This window comes from Pungitius pungitius, chromosome 14, assembly GCF_949316345.1.
Source record: "Pungitius pungitius chromosome 14, fPunPun2.1, whole genome shotgun sequence".
NCBI classification, from domain to species: Eukaryota; Metazoa; Chordata; class Actinopteri; order Perciformes; family Gasterosteidae; genus Pungitius; species Pungitius pungitius.
In genome coordinates this window covers 15,242,391-15,264,429 of record NC_084913.1, presented here as the reverse complement: position 1 = coordinate 15,264,429, position 22,039 = coordinate 15,242,391, and the positions used below count along the sequence as shown (strand labels likewise).

Below are 22,039 nucleotides of genomic sequence, written 5' to 3'. Positions count from 1 at the left end.
GCAACACCACCTAATAGAAACCCCAAACCAAAGGTTATTAATGTAGTCTAATCATAGTCTAAGAAATCTCTGCTTTTCTATATAGGTGCTGTGAAAAAGTCAGTTGGTTGGCCATTTAAATGGATTTAGTTTGACTTCAATATAAACAGGTATAACGCAACTTCAACCAATTTGTCAGATGATGTAATTTTTTCAAGTAAAAATAAAAAAGGCTCTCAATTAACCTTTTAATATCACCCACATTTTTTAACTTCCTTTAATTAAATCAGAAATGATTATCCTGTCAGGAAAAGAGGAAGAAAACGGACAAGATAATGTGGCTTTAACTCTCAGCACCTCCTCCGACGGACAGCAACATGACGTCACTTGGAAGCGCAGCCAATCAGCGGGGGGCTCGCTCAAGCTGGAGGAGCAACTCTGTGCTGTTAATGCAGGTGGCGAGCAATTGCGTGGGTGTATATACGTGAGAGTGTGCGTGCGTGTCCCAACGCCAACAAGTTGCTAATATTTGTATTTAACGTCCTCCAAACTTATGGTGTATTACGCTGCGGGAGTAAGTCGGCGCTACGGCGAGTGAAGCATCTTTCATGAGGAAATGAAAAAAAAGACTTTCCACAACAACGGAACTCCAAAGAACTCTAAAATAAGAAGTTCGCTGCGCGCACCCTCTGACGACAAAGCCGCATCTCAGTGAATGTCGGCGTATCGTTCTGTGACACTAACGCTAGCTCACGGGAGCTAAAGTGTCACAGCTGCTCGTGCCGTTTTTTTTGTGGTGGTTGGCTGCCTGCAGTCAAAGAGTCTCGTGCGCCTCCTTTTTAAACGTGTCACGTTCTCATGTTCGCTGGTGAAGTCGTAGTAGTCGTCACTTTAACAGTATTAAAACCTAATAGTCGTTGACAAGCCGTACGTGAGAGAGGAGAGATGCTAAAGAACCTGACGAAGAAGCTTAGAAGACACTCGCTCAACGAGATGCATCCTTTCCAACTGAAGGTGAGTTTGACTCCAGTCCCCTAACTACTGGAATGACACTGTCTCCTGTAGTATTACACTGTCTCCTGTAGTATTACACTGTCTCCTGTAGTACTACACTGTCTCCTGTAGTATTACACTGTCTCCTGTAGTACTACACTGTCTCCTGTAGTATTACTCTGTCTCCTGTAGTACTACACTGTCTCCTGTAGTATTACACTGTCTCCTGTAGTATTACACTGTCTCCTGTAGTATTACTGTCTCCTGTAGTATTACACTGTCTCCTGTAGTATTACACTGTCTCCTGTAGTATTACTGTCTCCTGTAGTATTACACTGTCTCCTGTAGTACTACACTGTCTCCTGTAGTATTACACTGTCTCCTGTAGTACTACACTGTCTCCTGTAGTATTACTCTGTCTCCTGTAGTACTACACTGTCTCCTGTAGTATTACACTGTCTCCTGTAGTATTACACTGTCTCCTGTAGTATTACTGTCTCCTGTAGTATTACACTGTCTCCTGTAGTATTACTGTCTCCTGTAGTATTACACTGTCTCCTGTAGTACTACACTGTCTCCTGTAGTACTACACTGTCTCCTGTAGTATTACACTGTCTCCTGTAGTATTACACTGTCTCCTGTAGTATTACACTGTCTCCTGTAGTATTACTGTCTCCTGTAGTGTACCACTGTCTCCTGCAGTATTACACTGTCTCCCATAATATAACACTGTCTCCCATAGTATAACACTGTCTCCCATAGTATAACACTGTCACCTGTAGTACAACACTGTCTCCCGTAGTATAACACTGTCTCAGGTAGTATAACCCTGTCTCCTGTAGTGTAAGACTACCTCCCGTAGTATAACCCTGTCTTCTGTAGTATTACACTGTCTCCTGTAGTATAACCCTGTCTCCCGTAGTATAACACTGTCTCCCGTAGTATAACCCTGTCTTCTGTAGTATAACCCTGTCTTCTGTAGTATTACACTGTCTCCTGTAGTATAACCCTGTCTTCTGTAGTATTATACTGTCTCCTGTAGTATAACCCTGTCTCCCGTAGTATAACACTGTCTCCCGTAGTATAACCCTGTCTCCTGTAGTATAACCCTGTCTCCTGTAGTATAACCCTGTCTTCTGTAGTATTATACTGTCTCCTGTAGTATAACACTGTCTCCCGTAGTATAACACTGTCTCCCGTAGTATAACCCTGTCTTCTGTAGTATAACCCTGTCTTCTGTAGTATTACACTGTCTCCTGTAGTATAACCCTGTCTCCCGTAGTATAACCCGGTCTTCTGTAGTATTACACTGTCTCCTGTAGTATAACCCTGTCTTCTGTAGTACCACACCGTCTCCTGTAGTGTGACGTCCTTCAGACCGCACCGTCTGCAGAGACAGGCTGTCAGGGAGTCCCACCGTGGGGGTGATACCACACAGCTGGTCCACAGCGGGGCTCTACTGCTGTCTTGTGACTCCTTCCACTCGTGGGCCAGTTTACTGCGCAGCTTAAATGAGCTCATAGCCCGAACGGGGGTTACAGTGAGCTCATTAACACTTGTTCCCTTTCTATTTCATGCACGGAGCGCGCGCACAAACACACTCTCTCACTCACTCAGACCATGACACAGAAAACAGGAGGTACAGCCAGTCTGTGTGTCCTGTTACTTCAAGCATGTGTTGCTTGGAGTCTTTTCTTTCAGCTTCCAATCACCTCGACCCCCGTCGACCTTACAATGTCACAAGGAATAACTTAGAGGGTCAAGAGGTTTTACAAGATGAAACAAACACAACCCTGGAGATCCATGGTGCTACCAAACACGCCAGCAAACGTGCGTTAACTCTCAGAGCATCGCCTCTTTGACTCTGACATTGACACTGAAGTGTCATTAGCAGGGAGTGAGAAACTCTACCCTCATTCTACCTACGTGGGTGTGTGTTTGGGTGCACATGAGAGAGAGAGAGGATACCTGCAGATAGATACAGAGAAAATGCTGTAAATAGCTCTGTGTGTGCGCGTGTGTGTGTGTAAGCAGGTAGCATAGTATGCCTGTTTAGATAAATACGCCTGCAAAGAAACCTCATCATCGAGGGCACGTCTTCACCCTCCCATTTCTCCACAACAGAATCCCTGTAAGTGCGCTGCAATTGTTATTGCCCACTTGGATTTGCATAATGCCTCTTTGGGGGGGTCCGATTGTACCCGCCATGGGTCACCAACTTGCTCCATCTACAACAATATCGTGTCTGTGTGGGTGGGTGTCAACCGACTGCATGGTCGCATGGCAGCCATTTTGAGCAAAAGAGCACCGGTTCAAAGGCCTCGTTTGGAGGGTACAGGGCTAAAGTGTGCCGTCCCTTTTGTTTGTGTGTTGCTCTGCTCAGTGGAAAAGTTGTGTGTGTGTGTGTGACGGGGAGAAGGATTTGAGAATAGTAACCTGGCCCCCACAGTCTGACTCCGTCAATGGTACCGGTTCCAAGGAATTTCCTGTGGAAACAGCAATGATTGCGTTAAAAAAAATGACATGTATTAATTTCTTGGGACAGTTGCCACTGTGCCTGCTTTAAAGACACCTGGTTTGGGAGGTTCACACAGTACAATGGCTTCAGCCTGGATCAGCCAGCACATCAACTTTTGAATGTTGAAAGGATAAATCCACTTATTTGTATAATTATAATCATTATAATTATAAGTATTTTAGTGAGGAAAAACAAAAACAAATCTGGAATCTTGTTTACCAGTTGCTTTAACAAAGCAATAACAATAACAATCTGTATTGGTAAATGGGATTCATTGGTGATGAACAATCTGTAACAGCGGCACAAGTTTGGGATTTGTCTTAAAATGATGTTTGCTCCCTTTTGTTTCTGCTCATCAGGTCCATAACTTGATGAATTGTAGGTGAACTGTAGGTGAACTGTAGGTGAACTGTAGGTGGTTTGATCCAAACAGGGAGTTTTTTCCAACTTCTTTTGATGGCTGAACAGTTCTCGTCATGGCAAGTAAAGAGTTGTTGAAAATGAACCACTAGCTTTTTTGATCTGGTTTAAAGAATCCAGCAAAAAACGAAAGGTGTCGGTGGCCTTCTGCTTGTTTTCTTTACAAGTCTGGTTCCCAAGGCTGGGTTGTATAGTGTCTGCCCCTAGGAACATCGCTGGTCGAGGGCGTCTAGTGCACGCCTTTTGTGAGGTAGAATTGTCGTTCTGGTGGATGGAGCTTGAGGATTTGTTAAAGCAGCATCATTATTTACAACACTGCACTATTATGCATGAGTTACTCGGGGTGTAAAGGTCCACAGCAATCTCTGTAGCGCCTGTTCCACATGCAATCGCCAGTGCTCACTTGGGGGCCGAGGGCTTTCACGACTATTTTGGGATAATCGACAAAAGGCCAATCTCATAGGCGGTGTTAAAGTACCTACCGTAGGAGCTTACGCTAATCAACACTACCTTCTACTCCGCTCTGAGGAAGATCCCTTGGACAGCGAGAGCTAGAGAAAACGACCTCCTGCGGGCCCTGTGTGGTGTGTTTTCGTGAGACTGAGGGGTCCGTGTTGGTGAGGATGGACGGGGCAGAGCCGGTATGTGTGCGTACGCTGTGACATCGGCGTGGATCCGGCTTGGCGAGCCGCTCTGCGATGTGAACAACAGACAAGCATTTCATTCAGATGTTTCTGACACACAGACTCTTTGTGTGCCATCCTATGCATGCACAAAAGCATGTGCCTCAGCTCTAATGATAGCTGTCTGTAATCACCGTCTTAATAGACACCAGTGTAAGACTCTAACATCTAACACGGATCAAAGAATGTTATCAAAAATCTAGCACCCTATTGTGGAAGGAGGGTTCTCACGAAACCAAAATTCTGACTTTAGTACCATACTTGCCCTAAATATCCTCGCTACTTACAATACAATACTAGAATTGGACCCAATACCTTAAACACGACATGGTACTGGTATATTTATTTATATTATTAATAAACAGTGCTGGGCATAGATGGAATCTAAATTTAACTTAAGTAGCTAACCCATGATTGTTTTCTAATTAACAGCAATTAATTACATTATGCGCAAACATCAATAACAAACTTAAAAACTAGTGTATTGGACACTTTTCTTTCAAAGTAATGTTATCAGAACAGTTTGGTGCAACAGCAAGTTAACATAAAGGACATCAAATTGTTTCCTTTTTTCTGAAAAAAGTGCCAAAGATTGGCTCCACGGGTCGTGTGGGTATCGGCGCCTTCACGTGCAGTGTTTCCCCTGCCATTATATAGGGGGTGCACGCTCTCTGTCCGCTGGTGAGAGCGCTTTCACCACAGGTGAACCACAGGATTTGCATGATTAAATGTTTATGTTTTCCGTCACTTGACCCCGACCTGTTTTGCGTAAAGCGGCCATTTCTCAGGTCGCATACCATCCGGCTGAGTGGCGGTGGGTGTCACAGCGATAGTCGTGGATCTGGGTGCCGAAGGAGGAAGGAAGTCGCTGCTAGTCGTGTGGTTTAATGTGCAGGCCCTTAGCTGAGACACGCCGTGATTACTTCACACTGTGACACAGCCTGAAACCCAAATTTGCCCTTTTGAAATCAAAATATGTCTGTACGTGAATCGTGTAGATCCGAAGAGTTCTGTGCTGGAGTGGGCCGCGCCAAACATGGTTTGCTGCAATGTGGATCAAACTTTAGCAACCACAATATGGATTCAATTTAAATGGAACTCTCTCAAAATAATCACGCTGCCTCACGGTGATTCACTGGATATCCCGGTGTATATCAAAGCCCCAAGTGAGCGGCTTGCCAAAATACATTTCCTTCCCACAGTTTTCTTTTTTCCGACGGATTTCACAAAGTGGCGGTAGCTCGAGACTCTGAGTGGCAATATTTTCTTTTCTTTTTTTTCCTGTCTGTACTGGATCACAGGACGGTATGGGGACTGGGACTTCTTGTGGTGTTTATCTTCTGCTTAGCCTTCTTTGGTATCTGCTCTGTTGCTGTAACGTGTCTATTTATTCACAAATCATTAAATGCCACATTTTACGCTATAAAATGCATTTTCTGATGAATGAATCTCATAAGAATTTTAGAACTACACATCTACATATGAAATTATACACTGGAATTCACACTTGAACACAGCCTTCTCTTATTGGGCTCCTTTCTCCCTTTTCTCTCCCCAAGTGTGTGTGTGTGTGTGTGTGTGTGTCATGGAGGCGGACGGTCGACACTATGTTAGTGTGGATACATGTGTGTGAGCACATGCACACATGCACAGATGGCCGCTCCTCAGCGAGGCCTCTGGGTGGTAATTACTTAACTGTTAGCGCTGCGGTCTGCAGGGTATCTGTATTGTTGCTTGTGGTCTAGAATTAGATGTTAAAGAGCCTCGCTGGTTCAGGTTGTGAGGGACAGGAAGTGGCCAGGACTTAGACCGAACCGTGGCTCAACTCATCCAGCCTTTTGGCACTTAAATCATCTGTGCGGTAGAGCAAGTACCTTGCAAAACAATCAGACAACAATGCAGACAATGTTGTTAAATCGTCTGCGTTGTTGGTGAGTGGGAAATGGCCAAATGATACCGAACTCCGAATTACGATTCATTTTAGTCTATTTTGTTATTAAATTGATGCGATGGTTTAGGTTTTACTTGCTTTATTTTGTTAGATATTGAAATTGAAACTCCCTTCAGCGTTTGAGGTGTTACCATATGACATATATTTACATAACATTTTTCAGATTTCTTACCGTGGCTGTGGAGAGGGAGGGGAGAGCGACGACTCAGAGGGGGAGAACCAGGAGCTTGCACAGATTGACAGAGGTAGGCCCAAACCAAATTTTGTACCAGTTTTGATTTAAATAGATAATGATGCTCCTGTCGCTTATTGTTCCTTCCACATTCACATTAAAGGTTTCAAATCAACAGATAATATGACAATTGTAAACTACGTCTCCACCTGACATTTTCCTCGTTCACCGACTCCCCCCAGAGAGACGGAGAAACTGTTGCCTCACACCTTTGGCCACCAACCAGCAGCACAACCAGGGGCTCCTCTCTCCAGCTCGGTTACGACGCCTTCGCCTCCTCCTAGACGCCAATGTGGATCGCCACTCCGAGGACGAGGACGAGGAGCTCGAGCGGATTAGCCGCGGCGACAACAGGAAGTGGCTGTCGGCGCTTCCCCGGCGCCACGGCGACCACCACAGCAGCCCCTCCAGCGACGAGGAGGTGCGCGACCTCTGTGGCTGCAGGTCACCCTCTGCCTCCGCCAGGCCGCTGGGCGAGCCGGCCGGGCGCCTGGGCGCCTCCCCGAGCCCCGTGCTCTTCAGCTCCAGTCCACCGCGTAGCGTCAAGCCCCCCTCCATGCGCGTTCAGCTGCAGGTGGTGCAGCCGCTGGCGCGGCCAATCATTTTGACCCACTTTGACCAGTCAGCACCTTATAGGAGGTATCGGCACAGTTATGTCGGGGAGCCAGGGAGGCCAAGTCTGGATCTGGAGAAAATGCAACAGGTTAGTAGTCCCAGCTGTGCTTGGAAGGCTCATAAAATGTTGTTGCTCCATTTGTATTTGTGTCTGTTACACGATATGATACCCCAACCGACAAGGTTGTAGGGTGATATCCGCTTTTTGGTCCTTTCCTACCCCAAAAACTTCAAAGTGTCTCTTTTCGAAAAACACTTGACTATTAATAATAATAATGTATATTTCTTTGCATGTGAAACTAGATGCTACATCACTGTCACTAGCAGGCTGTTTATCTCCCCGACCAATTAAATCAGTCATTGTGGAGCCAAGGATTGGGCCCAACAATACAATGATGCACTGCCAAGACTACTATTAACTAGCTACCCCCCGCCTGCACACACACACACACACAAGGTCCCTTTCGATAGCCGGACGCGAGCTGCCACGGTGGTCTGGCTGGGGAGGGATGAAGGAGAGGGAGGCTCGGACGGCAGATGTCTGCCCCCGTTTCTCACAAAGGCTGGCAAGCGAGGGGAAACGACGAAGGGGTGGAGGCAGAAGGAGAGGATTAAACACACAACAGAAAGACGACAGCCACTAATGAGTCATGGAAAAGCTGGTCCACTAATCATTCAAATCCAATAGACTTGCTGGCCCACACCAAAAGATTGGAAACTGTGTGTGTGTGTGTGTGTGTGTGCGCGCGCGCTTGTGTGTGTGTGTGTTTGCAGAGATAGAAACTGCAGTTTTCAGGGGTCCATATGTCCATGAGGTTTTTAGAGGGAAGGAACAGATGATGAGAGACAGCGGGCAGCAAAGAAAAGGGTGCAGAGAAGAAGAGGTAGAGTGTGTGTGTGTGTGTGTTGTCTATTTCTGTCAGCGTGTGTGCCTTTTCCTGTCCTGCTTGTTGCTGTATCAGTGTGTGTGTGTGTGTGTGTGTTGCCACAGTGCGTCTGTATGTATGTGTGAGATTGTACACACCCAGTGAAGTGGAATGGGAGGGGCTGCAGGGAGTACAATAGGGGGCCTACAGAGGTAGGCTGCAGACTCCGCTCCAGTCTCTCTTTAACCCTTTAGCTGGACAGCTTCCAGCGACAAGTCTCCCTCAACCTCGACACAACGACCACGTCATGTCTTTCACACATGCTGTCCACGAGTTTCAAAGCTGACTGAGCTGCTTCCCTCAAATTTAGAGGTGTGTGTGTTAGTGAACAACAGTTACATAATAACACTAACGATTGTGTAGCAATGTATTCAGAAGTGTAGATTGACAAAGCAAAGTGACACAACGGTCACTGAGGCATTTTTTAAATCAGGCCCCCTAAAACCACCATAAAGAGTGGTTAGTCTTTGTGTTGTCAATGTGGGGTGGACAGAATGATTGTGCTGCCGTCAGAGCAGTGGACGTGTAGGATGAAAAACAAGAAGGACTTGATCGTGGGTGGAATAGTGTCGGCTCATTGTTTGTATAAAATTAACTAAAACACGCCATTTATGGGCATTTTTAAAAGGGATTTATCATTGTTTTAGAACAATAATATAAGATTTGGAAGTAGTCTCCTTGACGTCACCCCTAGGTCCCTTAAATGGGTGGCTCGTCCCGTTGCCATCATGGCAGATGGGCGACAGGGTGGATCGTTTGGGCAGCTGGGGGGGCTGGTGATGCAGCAGAACAGACAGGGAGCACGTAGCGGCTCACTTTGGCACTCACTCCAAAGCCCAATTATCTGTCAAATCTGAATCCTTAACAAACGGATCAAATCATATCTGACGTTGAGTTACTGCAGCAGCACGTCGCTCGCCGCACGCATACCACCCTTTCAAAATGAACTTCATTGTACAGCTGTCATGAACGAGGATATTAGCTCTAGAGACCTTAACATGGGGATCTCTGTAAATTGACCCCAGCCTCAAGTTCCAGCCTCAAGTGGCCATTCAGGGAACTGCAGTTTTTGGACTTTGGCGTTGTCACTTCAAAAAGAAATGCATCTCCAACAACTTTTTCAAGTACAAATATTTGTTGTTTAATCATATTTCAAGCAGCTTGTGCCCACGTGGGCTGTTGTCTCGTTGATACAACTCCCTCCCTCCCCCTTAAAAGATAAGAGCTGACAGGAGGCGAGCATGAGGGCACACCAGCTCACTCCCACATCAGAACAGCAGGGGTCTTGGGCCTCCATTCTCTCCCGTGCTCCCTTCCCCCTTTTCTAGAAGCTACCTCCCCATACTCCAGACAATTCAAATGATTGTGTGATCCCTCCACCCCCACTGTGTTTTTTTTCTTCATTTTGAGAATTGTGGAGCAGCGTGGTTGTGGAGGGGAGTGGGAGACAGGATATTGCATAAGCCACTGACTGACTGTTTGGTTCAGTGAGACAGCTGGATCCGCCTCCCTTCCTCCATCATCCTGGCCTAATGTCCAGTGAATGCTGAGGCTCGCTAGTAGCTGTTTCCGCCTCAGAGCTGGCCTACTGTAAAAGTTTCTTCTTCAAATGATGGTTGTATTTCACAAAAGGGCTGTGTTAGAATCAGCACATAAACACAGCTTAACCTTATCCAGGCGGTGCTTTTGCCGGTTGGATTTGCATGAATGTACATAAAAGCTGCTGAAGAAATGTTGAATACTTCTTCCATGTTGGTCCACATGGTCACTGTGCATTCTTGTCCACAGAAAATGCTGCTGAAAAAGAACTGTGGAGGGAAAACGCGGACCATAAAGATTCGGGTGAGTTTTTAATACAACAGTAAAAGAACCAAGTATTTGGCGTGATGAATTCATTTCACAGCCGTGTGTGAGCGTGTGCATTCAGATTATTACCACTTGTATGCAGACACGCAGTAGATGGTCTAGATCAGGGTGGGGGTGTCCAGTCCAGCAGAGATAAGGGTGCCAGGTTTTCCCCGGTGAACAGCCTGGCCCGCTTCGTCGCCAGCACCTTCATGTCCATCCAAGTGCACACTGGGACGGAATCTAGCAACAGCATTTGTTCCCATGCCTGAGCCGTCTGGAAAAAAAACCTGATGGCACCATTAGCTCCTTCTAAAAAAACAACAACAATTCTGTGATGTCTAGGGGAATGAAACAAAAAGAAAAAATGTTTTTAAGTTGACTCCATCTCTTTAATAGCCGATCTTTCCACTCCTCCCAGTCGTGTTCTGGGGATTGTACATTCAACCGCATAAGTGGCTTTGTAAACAAAGTTATTTCCTGATCTTCCCGTAAAGCAGCCTTTTTTCCCTCCCCTTGGGACACGAGCCCCGCTGCAGCATTGCGTGTGCTGAACTGGTTGGGGGTGGGTTCAGGGAGGCCGGGTGGTGGAGGGGACGGGGGGAGCCCGGGCCCCTTGCCACAGAGCTGGGCACTCCAGAAGGATGCGCAGTGTGCTCAGTGACGTTGTTATCACATTGTGTGGGTTAGTGTCAACCGAGCCTCGTCACACAACTTGTTTATGCACACACACACACACACACACACACACACACCAACGCATAGTTGCTCTATTGCTCCATGTGGAAGTACGGATGAGCGGTGCAAAAAAAAAGTAAAAACTGATCTTCTGCGAGTGTTTGGAGGAGGAATTTGCGAGTGTTGTTTGAAAGCGGGCTGAGGGGGAAGAGGAGGCGGCCGCGTGCTATCGGTTCCTCCTGTGGTGTATTTCCAGGGATGAAGTCATTTTCCATTTATAGCCTGGCCGGCTGATACATGGAGATATTGCTCATTATCCTTGGTTCCCGTGAGTGTAGTGTGTAGTGTTGTTTCCCCCATCCGTACGGCTGTGCACTCTGGGTGCGTTCCAGTTCCTAGATTTGTATTATTATTTTTCTTGTGAGTACACAGAGAGTTCTTTGAATTGATGAATCATTTGGAGGCTCGTCTTGACTCTCTCTACGCTTGGTGCCACTTAACACAGCAGGACCCCCCCCCCCTACCCCACCTCAATTTGTTCGCCCCGGGTCTCCTGGGCTGGATCCAGTAGAGACCCTGCATCTGGATGGGCCCCCGGCTTTGAGGCTGGATTCAAGTGCTCAAGCATGGGGGTAGTTATAGGTGATGAGGAGGTCGGTGGTCATGTGTAAGTGGTTAGAGACGGGCAGAAAGTAAAGATGGATTGAGGTGAGGGAAATGGGGGCGTGGTGGAACATGCTGTATACCTCTTTGATTCAAGTAAACTATGTTTTGGGGCCTTAGACACATATAGTCTTGTAACGTTTAGGGAGTTTTGTGTGCGTGTACAACCCGGCCCACATATTTTGTTCATAGTGGAGATGTTGAAAGGAAACTTCTTCCTAAAGCTCAGTGGCACAGCACAGCCACTCTGACCATCCTCACCCAACATACCAAACGGCACTTGTGAGAAGCATCCATGTTACGTTCTACACGGGCCGATATTGGACCTGACTCGGCTCGGGCAGATGGACAGTTTCAAAGGTGCTGAATACAACATCCATTGCTGCCACATGGCTCCAACACGACAGCATGCTGTATACTAACCTTGTTTACCCCATGGGGATGGCAACACTTTCTAGACCTCCAGACCTCCAGGTCCTAGATGTGCACCATCCTGGAGAGGTGACCACAGGATGACTCTGTGCAGTAGGGCCAACTCCACCACATCTATCAAGTTCTTGGCCCCACTATTGTTTTTTTTTTCTCCACTTTTTGCCTGTCTATACAAACATTGGTGGATAAAAGAGCACCAAGAGGTTTGGGGAATTGTTGCCGTGTTACTGCTGCTCAGTTGTCAGCACTGAATCCCTAAAGATGTCGGCTGGAGTCATAGCAACACCAGGGTCCTCCCATGCACTGTTCACAAGGACCTGTTTCAAATGCATTGGTGGCACTTGGTACTTTTCCAGGAGCAGAGGGATGTCTCACTTCTCAGAGAGCTGAGAAACAACACTTATCCATACAGACACGCACACCCCCCTCCTTTCTGAGATCAGCCCCTAATTACAGTGAATACATCCAAGGTTCCAATCCTCCTCAGTCCACCTTCTCAAATATGCCCCCCCCCCCACTGCAGAAAGTGCTGCCTCACTGCCAAACCCAACAAAGTAATTTCCTGCCATTTTCTGGAGGAAGAAAAAAAGAAATGACCACAGCCAAGTTTAGAAAAGGGTCTTGTAGAGCCACGAGAAGCGAGGTTCTGCTCGGGGAAGGGGGGCCTGGCTCCTTGAGTGGAAAAGCCATCTAGTGGGATTGTAAAACAAAAGTTCTGCGTGAACATGTTCATGTTATCATATTAATCTTCTCACAATCTCGTGACACGGCCTTACAACTATTGACTCGTGGTGCAACCGATCATCAAGCTCATTTTTGGATCACATTCATGGACTGGATCAGCACAAAGGAAACAGTAGGATTTTCTTTACAGATTTGACAGGTTTGATTGTAGCACCTGGGCTTTGTCATAAAAACAGACAGTTCAAACAGTAATAAAATGAGGGTTAAAAGACATCTTATCGTATTATAAGCTGTTTGGAGTTAATGTAAACAGTAGGGCCGGGACTTTAGCACGTTAATTACGATTAATTAATTACAATGTGAATTAAGATTAATTACACAAAAAATAACACATTAAACATTTTTTACGCATTTTTACACTTATTTTTTGCACCGCGGAACGTTTCTAACTGGATGAGTTTCGGGGGGACCGATTATACTGGAGCACCAACTAGCGTCCATGACTTCAGACAACAACAAACCACAGTGAACATGAACGAAGAAGCTGACGAGACCGTGTCGGGTGGCCCCGTGAATGGGAAATCTTATTATAATAAACACACGGATGGAAGCGTCGATAAGAGCGTGGTTGTGTGCAAGCTGTGCAACAAGGAATTCACATCGAGCCTCAAGTATCACCTCAACGCAACACAATTAGCAGCTAGCGTGGACGTTACAAGGACCCACACCCAACCCACACTGCACCAGATGACTGGTTTAAGGACCAGGGTAACCAAGTCCACGTCTGAAAAAATAACCAATGTTCTGAATGTACTTGAAAGTATTGGTCTACTTAAAAAAAACATAGTTTACAGAAGGTCTACTTACCTATAGGCTACCTGAATTTCTGAAAGTACTATATTTCTAAATATGCTATCTCTACACTTGTCAGCTGGAATTGGTTGAACAAAAATAAAAATCCATGTGAAAGAAATGACTTCTCACTGTTCTCAGGTCAAATATTTATGCAATTAAAATGCGATTAATTTTGATTAATTAATTACAAAGCCTCTAATTAATTAGATTAATATTTTTAATCGAGTCCCGGCCCTAGTAAACAGCTCATGATGTATTTCTAATGTCTATTATGTTGTTATATAAATGTTTTTTACAATGCTACATTTTACGAGATTGCATATGAACACATAGTTATAATTCATCTTTTCCTAATACTCATTTTCACTGAACTGAGCTTGAACTTGAGCATGATGGAACCAAAGTGAACAATTAGAAGTCCTGCTAATGTTACTGTCAGTTTAAACTCCTTCCTGAAGGTCATCAGGTGAGTCCTCCTGACTTCTCTCTCTCTCTCTCTCTCTCTCTCTCTCTCTCTCTCTCTCTCTCTCTCTCTCTCTCTCTCTCTCTCTCTCTCTCTCTCTCTCTGCACACAGACTCTGACAGGCGCCCGCCCTCCACCCAGGTACACCTACGATCCCTCCATCTTCGCCTTCCGCTCTTTGAGCGTGGTGCCCCCCCGCAGCCCGCTGACCCCGTCTGAGGACCCTCCCTGCTCGTAAAGGAGGTTCACCCAGCGCTAGTTCATCCTCTCTCCTCCTCCTCTCTTTCCATTCGCAGATGGCTGCTTTTTTTCTTTTTCTGCTTCTGAGGCGAGAAGGAGAAGCGACCGTTTATGAAACCGACCACTAAGAAAAAAAAAAAAAGATGTTTGTCTGGTCAAACTATTGCACACTCAGGTAATCCCACCCTATCACTTTCAATCACCCCCCCGTGATATCCATGTGACCATTGGGGGGATAAAAATGGGCCCAAACACAATGTTTCTGATGCTGCGGGTACTGTGCTGGTCTCTGAAGAAGATGCTGTGATTGAAGCATCCAGAAACACTCATGGACAAAGGGACGTGTTCTGGAACATTACTTCCGGGTCACAATGCACATGAGACAATCAAGAGGTCCTGGTGTTTCCTCCAGCCACTGGACATACTGTAAGGTTCTTGGTAACTTCATACTCTAAACATGGCACCGTGAGTCATTGGATATTGTGTTATTGAGACCAACGTAGACAGTGGTCCATCTGAAAATATTTCTTTGGATTTGTCACATGTATGACCTGCTGATCTTTGTGGCGATGTATGTGTTCTCAATGAATTTGTCACTTTAGTCCAGGTCAGGGTTAAGTGCTTGTATCTTCTCTCCTCGCATGCATTCCACTGCTCGTCAGAAAGAGGAAGTGACGAATAGTTCGCTGCACATCTGGCAAAAAGTAACAGGGGCTCTGTTACGCGTAGCCGACTCGTTGTGTGCCATTTATTTTTTTCAATATTGTACCTCATTGCTTCTTAGGTAGAGAACCACACTGGTGTATTCGAGACGTCCCAGTGTTTTTCTAAAGATCTCTTAATGCCTTGAAATCACATTCCTGTCGCTCGGATTGAAACTTGAGTCCTGGGCTCAATCCGATAAACGCAACAACCCCCTTAACCCCTCGTGGAGGAAATGCATTGTGCATCCTTCACAGCCCAGAGGCTTCCAAAGGGACAGTGAAGTCATACAATCTGCAAACTAAACACACTTGAACGGTTTAAAGCGGGTCGATGCCACCACTGTAACAAGAATGTAACGTTGTGACATGAATGAATCAATAAATACCCTGTGGCCTCTTGATTGGGAGATTGTTAATTCATGTTGTATCCACTGGGGAACCTGATTCATAAATAGCATTCTCCCCATGTCATCTAAACAGCTCCTTGCCAATAGTGTGGTTGCCCTACAAATCACTTTCCTTTAATGCCAACTTGGATGTTTGTCCACCAGCCTTTTATCAGAGATTGGGGACACTGAGCCTTCTGAAGTACCTTTTTTTCCTGTGGGTCTATGTGAGTGAGCGTGAAATAGAGGAAACTAGAACCCCAAAAAGTGTACAACTGAGAGGATACAAAATCAGTGTGACTCTCAGGTTTTGTACTGACAATTTTTATTTTTACACTTATATAAAACAAAACTGTTTCTTCCCAACAGGAAAGAGGAGGGCAGTAAAGCAAACAGAAGAGCACTGAGTGGGATCTCACAGCGAGGAACCCTGCTCTAGGCAAACACCACAATAGCTGACTCACTCACAAAGACAATCCTGTTTAAAAGAGAACTCTGAAAAGGTGTGTGCGCGCGCTTGTGTGGACACGCACACTCCACTTAGTGCGAGTCCTCATCAGCTTGCGTTTCATCCAGTAACCCATCCAAGTGTCCAGATGGTCATAAAAACGAGACACACACACACACACTGCGGCATTGTTTTTTTTTTGTTTTTCTAGGCTGAACCCCACGAGGACTGAGCCGGGCCGAGAGGGTTAACGGTCAGAGCCCAGGAGGCTTTGTGCGGGAGGTGTTATCTGCAGTCCAAGAGCTGGTGGAGTGGAGACACGAGCTCCCTCCCTCCCTCCCTCTCATGTTCTCTCTCAGTAGCCGTACTTGGCGTTCAGGTGTGTACGTCCGTCTCCAGTCTGATCTGTAGGTGAAGAAAAAACATGGCTTTTACACCCAAAAGGTTTCTACTCATGTAACAAGCTAAAAGAAAAGAAACCTGTATTGAAGTAAATACATTTATGTCCCACTAGAGCATATTCGGCCTGCAGTTGCCGCTGACTCATCTCACAATGCCCGAAAAAATGAACTTTGAATCCAAGCTGTGTTTGGGTCCTTCTGATCAGACTTCTCTGCGTTCCCCGACAAATAATAAGATCAATGCAAGTCAGCGGCACAAGAGCATTCCTCCTTCCTTTCACCGTGTCCCCTAACTAAAACTCCCCCCTCCTTCATCCCTGTCCACAGAGGGCCAGAAACAAACCGGCTCGGGAGCGTCATCGAGTGATTGGTCAACTAATAGACCTAAACCGAGTTAGCGCTAGCAATGCTGCCGACAAGGAATCATTTATTTACAAGACCTTCTCAACACCGCACGCTGCAGACAAGCATCGGCCGTCCCCCACGCCGTCCCACAGCCTGCATGCATGGCCTTGAGCATATTTGCAAGTGGTACAGTGTCGGCGATGCACAGAACATCTGGAAAGCGGCTGCATGCCGTGCTGTTGATAAAGTTTATTTAGCCCTTAAGAATCTTCTGGATATTCCATGGTTCGCTGTTTCAATTTACTGAATAAAAACAAAAAACAAACATATTGATCCGCCCATAAACAGATTCTTACACACACACACACTGCGTTATTTAGTCGTGCTTCTTGTTGCACATCGGCACAGGAAAAACTAAAAAACTCAAACAAATGAAAAACCCTTTGATGGGGAGAAACCTTTAGAGAGAACGCAGAGGAGGATCCTTCTCCCGGATGTGACGTGTACATAATGAACAACTTGAATATGTTCAACTCTTACGATAGAAATGATTCATAATGTTCATGATCATCTGCTGCTCATGTTTATGGAGTTTATTTGTACGATTAGAAAATCATGGTTTGGGTGATTGTCTCTTCCCCCCTTTTGAAGTAGGACGGCCACTCGCAATTATGGCCACTGGTTCAAATTAAGACGACTTGAGAGCGGATCAGCCTTTGAAGAACCGAGACCCTGACTTTAATAATCGGGTTAATTGAATCTGGCTCATAGGACATTTGATCGACGTAGGAGGAACGAGGTCCTGGAAGCCCACGTCTGCTCATCGTGAATTTGTCGGGACAAAGAGGGTTCACTTTCACGCCGGTTTACTCTGCCCTCGGAACTGCATCGATGGTCAACAGGTTTCGTGCAAACAAGATTGGTCAGGTGGTTTTACCTGTGGGGGGCACCCAGACGCAGTAATCGGGGTCGTCCTCTGGATACGGTCCCGAGGGCTGCCTTGGGGGCTGTGGACCCAAATCATGCAGTGAGCTTTTATGCACAATATATATATATATATATATATGAATGAATGAGAGAGAGAGAGAGAACACCCTACCCTGCTGGGGCCAATCACTTTCTTCTTCACATTCTTTCTGGGGCTGGGCTCTGCTGCTGGGCCTCCATCGCCTCCTGTTTGGGACTCTGTGGGGGACGTCGGTAAGTATATGGCATTAGAGAAGGTGACCCGCCACCACGCTCATGGACAATGACCACCACTAGAGTTGCATGCGCAAATTGATACGGAAACGGTAAAAACAAGGTAACCACCTGGACCCGGCGAGGCCCCCTCCTTGCGCTGAGAGTCCAGCTCCGCTCCTTCAGCGGACACCTCGCCTCCCGTCGGTGTGCCGCTGCGCTCTGATTTCAAGTCAGACAAACTAAATTATACAAAGGCTGACCAGCATAAACCATATGCATTCATCCACAGCATTCAAGTTATACATTCCTGAGCATTTGATCATTTTTCCTTCTAGAACTCTGCCACAGGGTGAGAATCGCTTTTATGAACACACAATGATCTACTGCCACCCAGTGGCAGAAGGGATGCAGTACAACACTCGTTTCTTATACCTTTGGGCTCTTGAGAGCGCCGTGGTTTCCGTCTTTGCTGCACCGACGGAGACATGGACGCGCCAGACTCCTCAGGGTTAGTCTCAGTAAGAGTTGCATACTCTTCATCCTCATTTCCCTGTTCCCCTTCCTTTGCTTCCTCCTCCACCTCCTCCTCCTCCTCCTCCTCTTCTTCTCCACTGGGTGGAAGTTCTTTCATGTTGAAGAGCTCGGCGGGCAAGTTGGGGCGCTTCGGAGGTAACTTCTACAAGAGATGAAGAAACATCAATGAAAAAGACAGAGAACCTGGGATGAAAAGAGGCTTATGATGAGAGCGGTGAAAAACACAGCGACCAACACCTACCCCAATGGTGCCGGTCTTCAGTTTGAATTTGCTTCCCCCCTTCATGGCTCCGAACAGCGGTAAGGTTTTTTTGGGCGCCTCTGGCTCTGCGCTACCACTATCACACATCAAAATAGTGTTCAGGTATGTATTTTACGGGCTGATTAGACGAGAGTCTGCTACAGACTACAGTGCGAGACAAAGCCCAACCTGTTAAACCCTGAGGCTGCACAACAAGTAATAACTCTGGAACTCCTTTGTCTATCTGGAAAATTCTTTTTCTGTGGGGGTTTTAATGTGTAAAAATCGGTTTATGTGTTATGTCTTGTGTTCACTCTGAAACGTTCTCAGCAGCGGGTCTGACCTCGGCAGCAGCGAGGGCATGCGGGCGGGCCGCGACAGCTCCACCAGCATGCGCAGCCTCTGCGCATCTTTGCGAAGCTCAGCCACGTGCAGGTGGACCTTCCTGCGCTCCACGGCGTCCATCGCCGCCTCGCTCCGCACCGCGGTCATGAAGGCGTCCAGTGGGTCTTCGGCCGAGGAGCCGGAGGAGTCTTAAGGAGGCGGAGATGAGAACACACGTTTAAAAAGAGGCAGCTGTGGTCGTGGCGTCGGCGGTGAACGGCGGCCGTGACTCACCGCCCCTCCCGCCGCTGAGCTTTGTCTGAGCCTCCGCCAGCTCCGTCTCCACCTCTGATAGTTTGGCCACCTGCATGAGGAGCGAGTGCGTTGATGTTACCACAGAAACTTACAGCGCACCAAGCATCTCAGTAGTGGTGCAGTTTACATGAATACACCTCCTTATCACTAGTTTGGGGGTATTTAGTGTTGCGAATGATATCACGCCAACGTGCTGAACCATGATGGTGAAACATTACGCCTGCTCCACAGCAGCATGTCGGCGTTTTCAGTCAGAGCATGGAGCAGAATTACTAGTATCCCTGAGTGTGCATGAATAGCTGCAGAGTCTCTTTTACCAGCGACTCGTACGTCTGGGGCCGCTCCTCCACCTTTCCCGCCTTTTTCATTCTCTCCTGCCTCTTCCGCTCCACGGTGCCGGTTCGATCCAGGAAGGTGTCGTCATCGCTGTCGTAGTAGTCCTCGTCTTCCCAGTTCTTCTTCTTGCGCTTGCGAGACACTACGCGCAGGAAGGCCAGCAGGAGACATAAAGTACACGTAAAGTACACGTAAACATAAGTACAAGCTAGAACCATTGCAGACGGTGGTCCATAATCAGCTCGGCACCTGCTTCCTGGCGGAGCAGCCCTCGGGCTTCCAGCATTCGGCATGCCTCCAGGCAGCACTGGATGGCCACATCTTTCTTCTTGCCGGTGTGGGTCGCCTCGGCGACCAGCTGCCGGCCCGCGGCGTCGTCCACCGGGAGCCTGACAGAAACGGGGACTCTGTGATCGCATTCAAGCTTTCTGACAGCAGGGTTTTAAAACAAATGGGTTTTCACTTCACTCACTTTATCCTGCAGAGCCACGTGCCGTGATTTTGGTCTTCATACTCAAACTCTAGCTCCTCTCCTAAAATTGAAAAGTCAAGAAATTCAAGAGCAACAAGAACGAGAAACGACAGAAAGAGAGGAAAGCGTGCGTCTGTGGGTTAACAGGAAGTCTTCTTACCTTCCCTGTCGTAGAAGCCCTGCAGAGCCTTCTTTGGGTCCTTCAGGTAGGCCGCTTCCTGGTCCTCTTGGAACTCGGTTGAAAAAGGGTTTTCCTCGTTCTCGTCGTCCTCCGGAACGACCTCTTCGGCTGATGGTTGGATAGACGAAAACAGAATTAAAAGGAGACGAGTAACGGTACTGACGCCAGGTCACTTGTGACGGCGACACTACAATATGTCCACACAGTTCATACTGTGGCGTGGTACAGAACCAATATCTCACCCATTCCCCACGAGCAGCCAGAGTCTTTGCTCTGGCCCTTGTTGATTTCCCCTTGACCGTGTCCCGCCGCCTCGTCCTCCTCCTTATCCCCACCATCATCGTCATCATCATCAGAACCGTCTCCCATCATCCTCTTCTCAAGTGCTTCCTTCTGTTTTCGGGCCTTCTCTCTCAGCTCCGTCACCGTGAGATCAGACTCCTCTTCTTCGTCAAACTCTGGACCCTGTGGGAGGAGGAAACACACGCAACAATTTATTTTGCTTGTCTAAAAATAGGCCCGCCTACATTACCCAGAGTGCAACGCTCCACAGAGTTCGGTGAGATGTGAAGGTGTTACTGTAGTAGCGGCTAAAGTTATGTTAGAAATGTAGTTTAACGCCACGCTGTTGTGCAGCGGCTCTGTAGGCAGGGGAGGCTACGTAGAAAAAGAAAGCAATGGTATGCATAGTCCATTTAATACATTAAAAGCGCGTCATGAAAAATAAAATCAACATAAAACATGATAAAAAAATAAAACCAGCAAATGATTTCTACTTAATTAACAAAATATTTGTTCACTGTTAAATAAATGTATTGTTGGTAAATTGCTGATTTCTGCTTATTTTTCTTTTAGAATCAAGATTCACAGGCAACGTAGATCTTCTCAACTGTCATACTTTTTCACAGCCCTGTATACATTGTGGAGTGATTTTCTCCTGATCAGCACCACGTCGGCCACAGGTGGAGGCACCTCTTGGATCCTACGGATTTGTCTGTGAGCTTCCGGATTGGAATAAGTAGCATGTTGTTGTATGAGCTCCATCGGGGTTTGTGTGCAGGTGTAAACGTCCACCTCAGGACTTACCTGAAGGATAAAGAGCCTCGTGCTGCCCCCAAACTTCAGGACGTGTCCCACCCGGAGCCGGATGTGGGTCTTCGGGGGAACCTTGTTCTTGTTCACCACGGTGCCGTGCGTGCTTCCCAGGTCGTGCACGTAAAACCCCCTCTCCTCCCCCACGGAGTCTCCATCCCCGGCCTGTCCCCGGTACTGAAGTATGGCGTGGTACCTGGAGATGGAGGGATGCTCCAGGGAGACGTCACACACAGGTAGACGTCCGACCACGAAGTAGCTCTTCTGCGTCAGGGGTACCGTGTCCACGATGGTGCCGTTTTTAAGAATTTCCAGAGAATAGGGCACATCCGTGGCAATGCCCCCCCAAGACGGCTCCGTGTATGGGACGGGTGGGGACTTACCAACAGGGGGCCCTTTAGATGGGAGCACCATGGGTTTAGCTGCTGGTTTGATTTTAAAGGGAGACACATTCTTGTTTTTAACGTCACCGCCGTCCTCATCCTCCACCCGACCCGTTTCCGTGGTCGTGTTGTCATTTCCAGGAGCCGCCGAGTCCTCCCCAGCGGGGTGTCCAGCCTCGGCCCGGCCGGGTTCCTTCACGGGTTTTGCGGCTGTGGATTTGGACGCAGCGGCGACGTTCCCGCGTTTGCTGGCGAGAGAAGGCACCGCGAAAATGGCTGGTTTTTTAAAAGTGTCCTTTTGTTCTGGTTCAGCCATCGTTTCGTGCTCGCCTTCGTCCTCTGTGACTGAGCGCCCGTCCGTTTCCATTGTGGAGTTCATGTTTCCATCCGAGGTGCCCACACACACGTCTGACGGCGGGGAGGCGTCCATGTTTATCTGGTGCAACTGGGAAGTGTCTCCGGGTTGTCGAAGCCTCTATAAAAGCGCCACTTGAGAATTACTTTCCGAGAATTTGGAG

The 22,039-nt window shown here is 47.2% G+C and overlaps 2 protein-coding genes across 2 annotated transcripts; one reads left to right on the top strand and one right to left on the bottom strand.

Moving 5' to 3' along the window:
- Positions 1-383: 383 nt before the first annotated feature.
- On the top strand, positions 384-15,282 carry si:dkey-16j16.4 (uncharacterized). The gene is made up of 5 exons (XM_037486303.2): positions 384-993; positions 6,708-6,789; positions 6,959-7,479; positions 10,106-10,159; positions 14,050-15,282. Exons 1-5 carry the CDS (start codon positions 925-927, stop codon positions 14,173-14,175), a joined length of 852 nt encoding a protein of 283 aa, XP_037342200.1. The 5' UTR covers positions 384-924; the 3' UTR covers positions 14,176-15,282.
- Positions 15,283-15,559: 277 nt separating this feature from the next.
- Positions 15,560-21,984, bottom strand: slc4a1ap (solute carrier family 4 member 1 adaptor protein). The gene is made up of 14 exons (XM_037486301.2): positions 21,133-21,984; positions 20,289-20,511; positions 20,026-20,154; positions 19,866-19,926; positions 19,643-19,782; positions 19,375-19,535; positions 19,037-19,106; positions 18,762-18,951; positions 18,419-18,515; positions 18,076-18,319; positions 17,773-17,862; positions 17,561-17,646; positions 17,399-17,468; positions 15,560-16,120 (listed from the first exon to the last, which is right to left on the bottom strand). The coding sequence occupies exons 1-14, from the start codon at positions 21,949-21,951 to the stop codon at positions 16,071-16,073; spliced, it is 2,430 nt and encodes an 809-aa protein (XP_037342198.2). The 5' UTR covers positions 21,952-21,984; the 3' UTR covers positions 15,560-16,070.
- Positions 21,985-22,039: the final 55 nt, after the last annotated feature.

Bases quoted from the DNA above. Each gene is read 5' to 3' on its own strand.
- si:dkey-16j16.4 (XM_037486303.2), top strand. From the start codon at position 925: ATGCTAAAGAACCTGACGAAGAAGCTTAGAAGACACTCGCTCAACGAG. The intron at 6,790-6,958 runs GTAGGCCCAAAC...GACTCCCCCCAG, and splicing joins GCTTGCACAGATTGACAGAG to AGAGACGGAGAAACTGTTGC. The intron at 10,160-14,049 runs GTGAGTTTTTAA...CTCTGCACACAG, and splicing joins CGCGGACCATAAAGATTCGG to ACTCTGACAGGCGCCCGCCC.
- slc4a1ap (XM_037486301.2), bottom strand. From the start codon at position 21,951: ATGGACGCCTCCCCGCCGTCAGACGTGTGTGTGGGCACCTCGGATGGA. The intron at 17,647-17,772 runs GTGGTTACCTTG...CGTCCCCCACAG, and splicing joins GGGGGCCTCGCCGGGTCCAG to AGTCCCAAACAGGAGGCGAT. The intron at 16,121-17,398 runs GTAAAACCACCT...CTTCACCTACAG, and splicing joins CGTCTGGGTGCCCCCCACAG to ATCAGACTGGAGACGGACGT.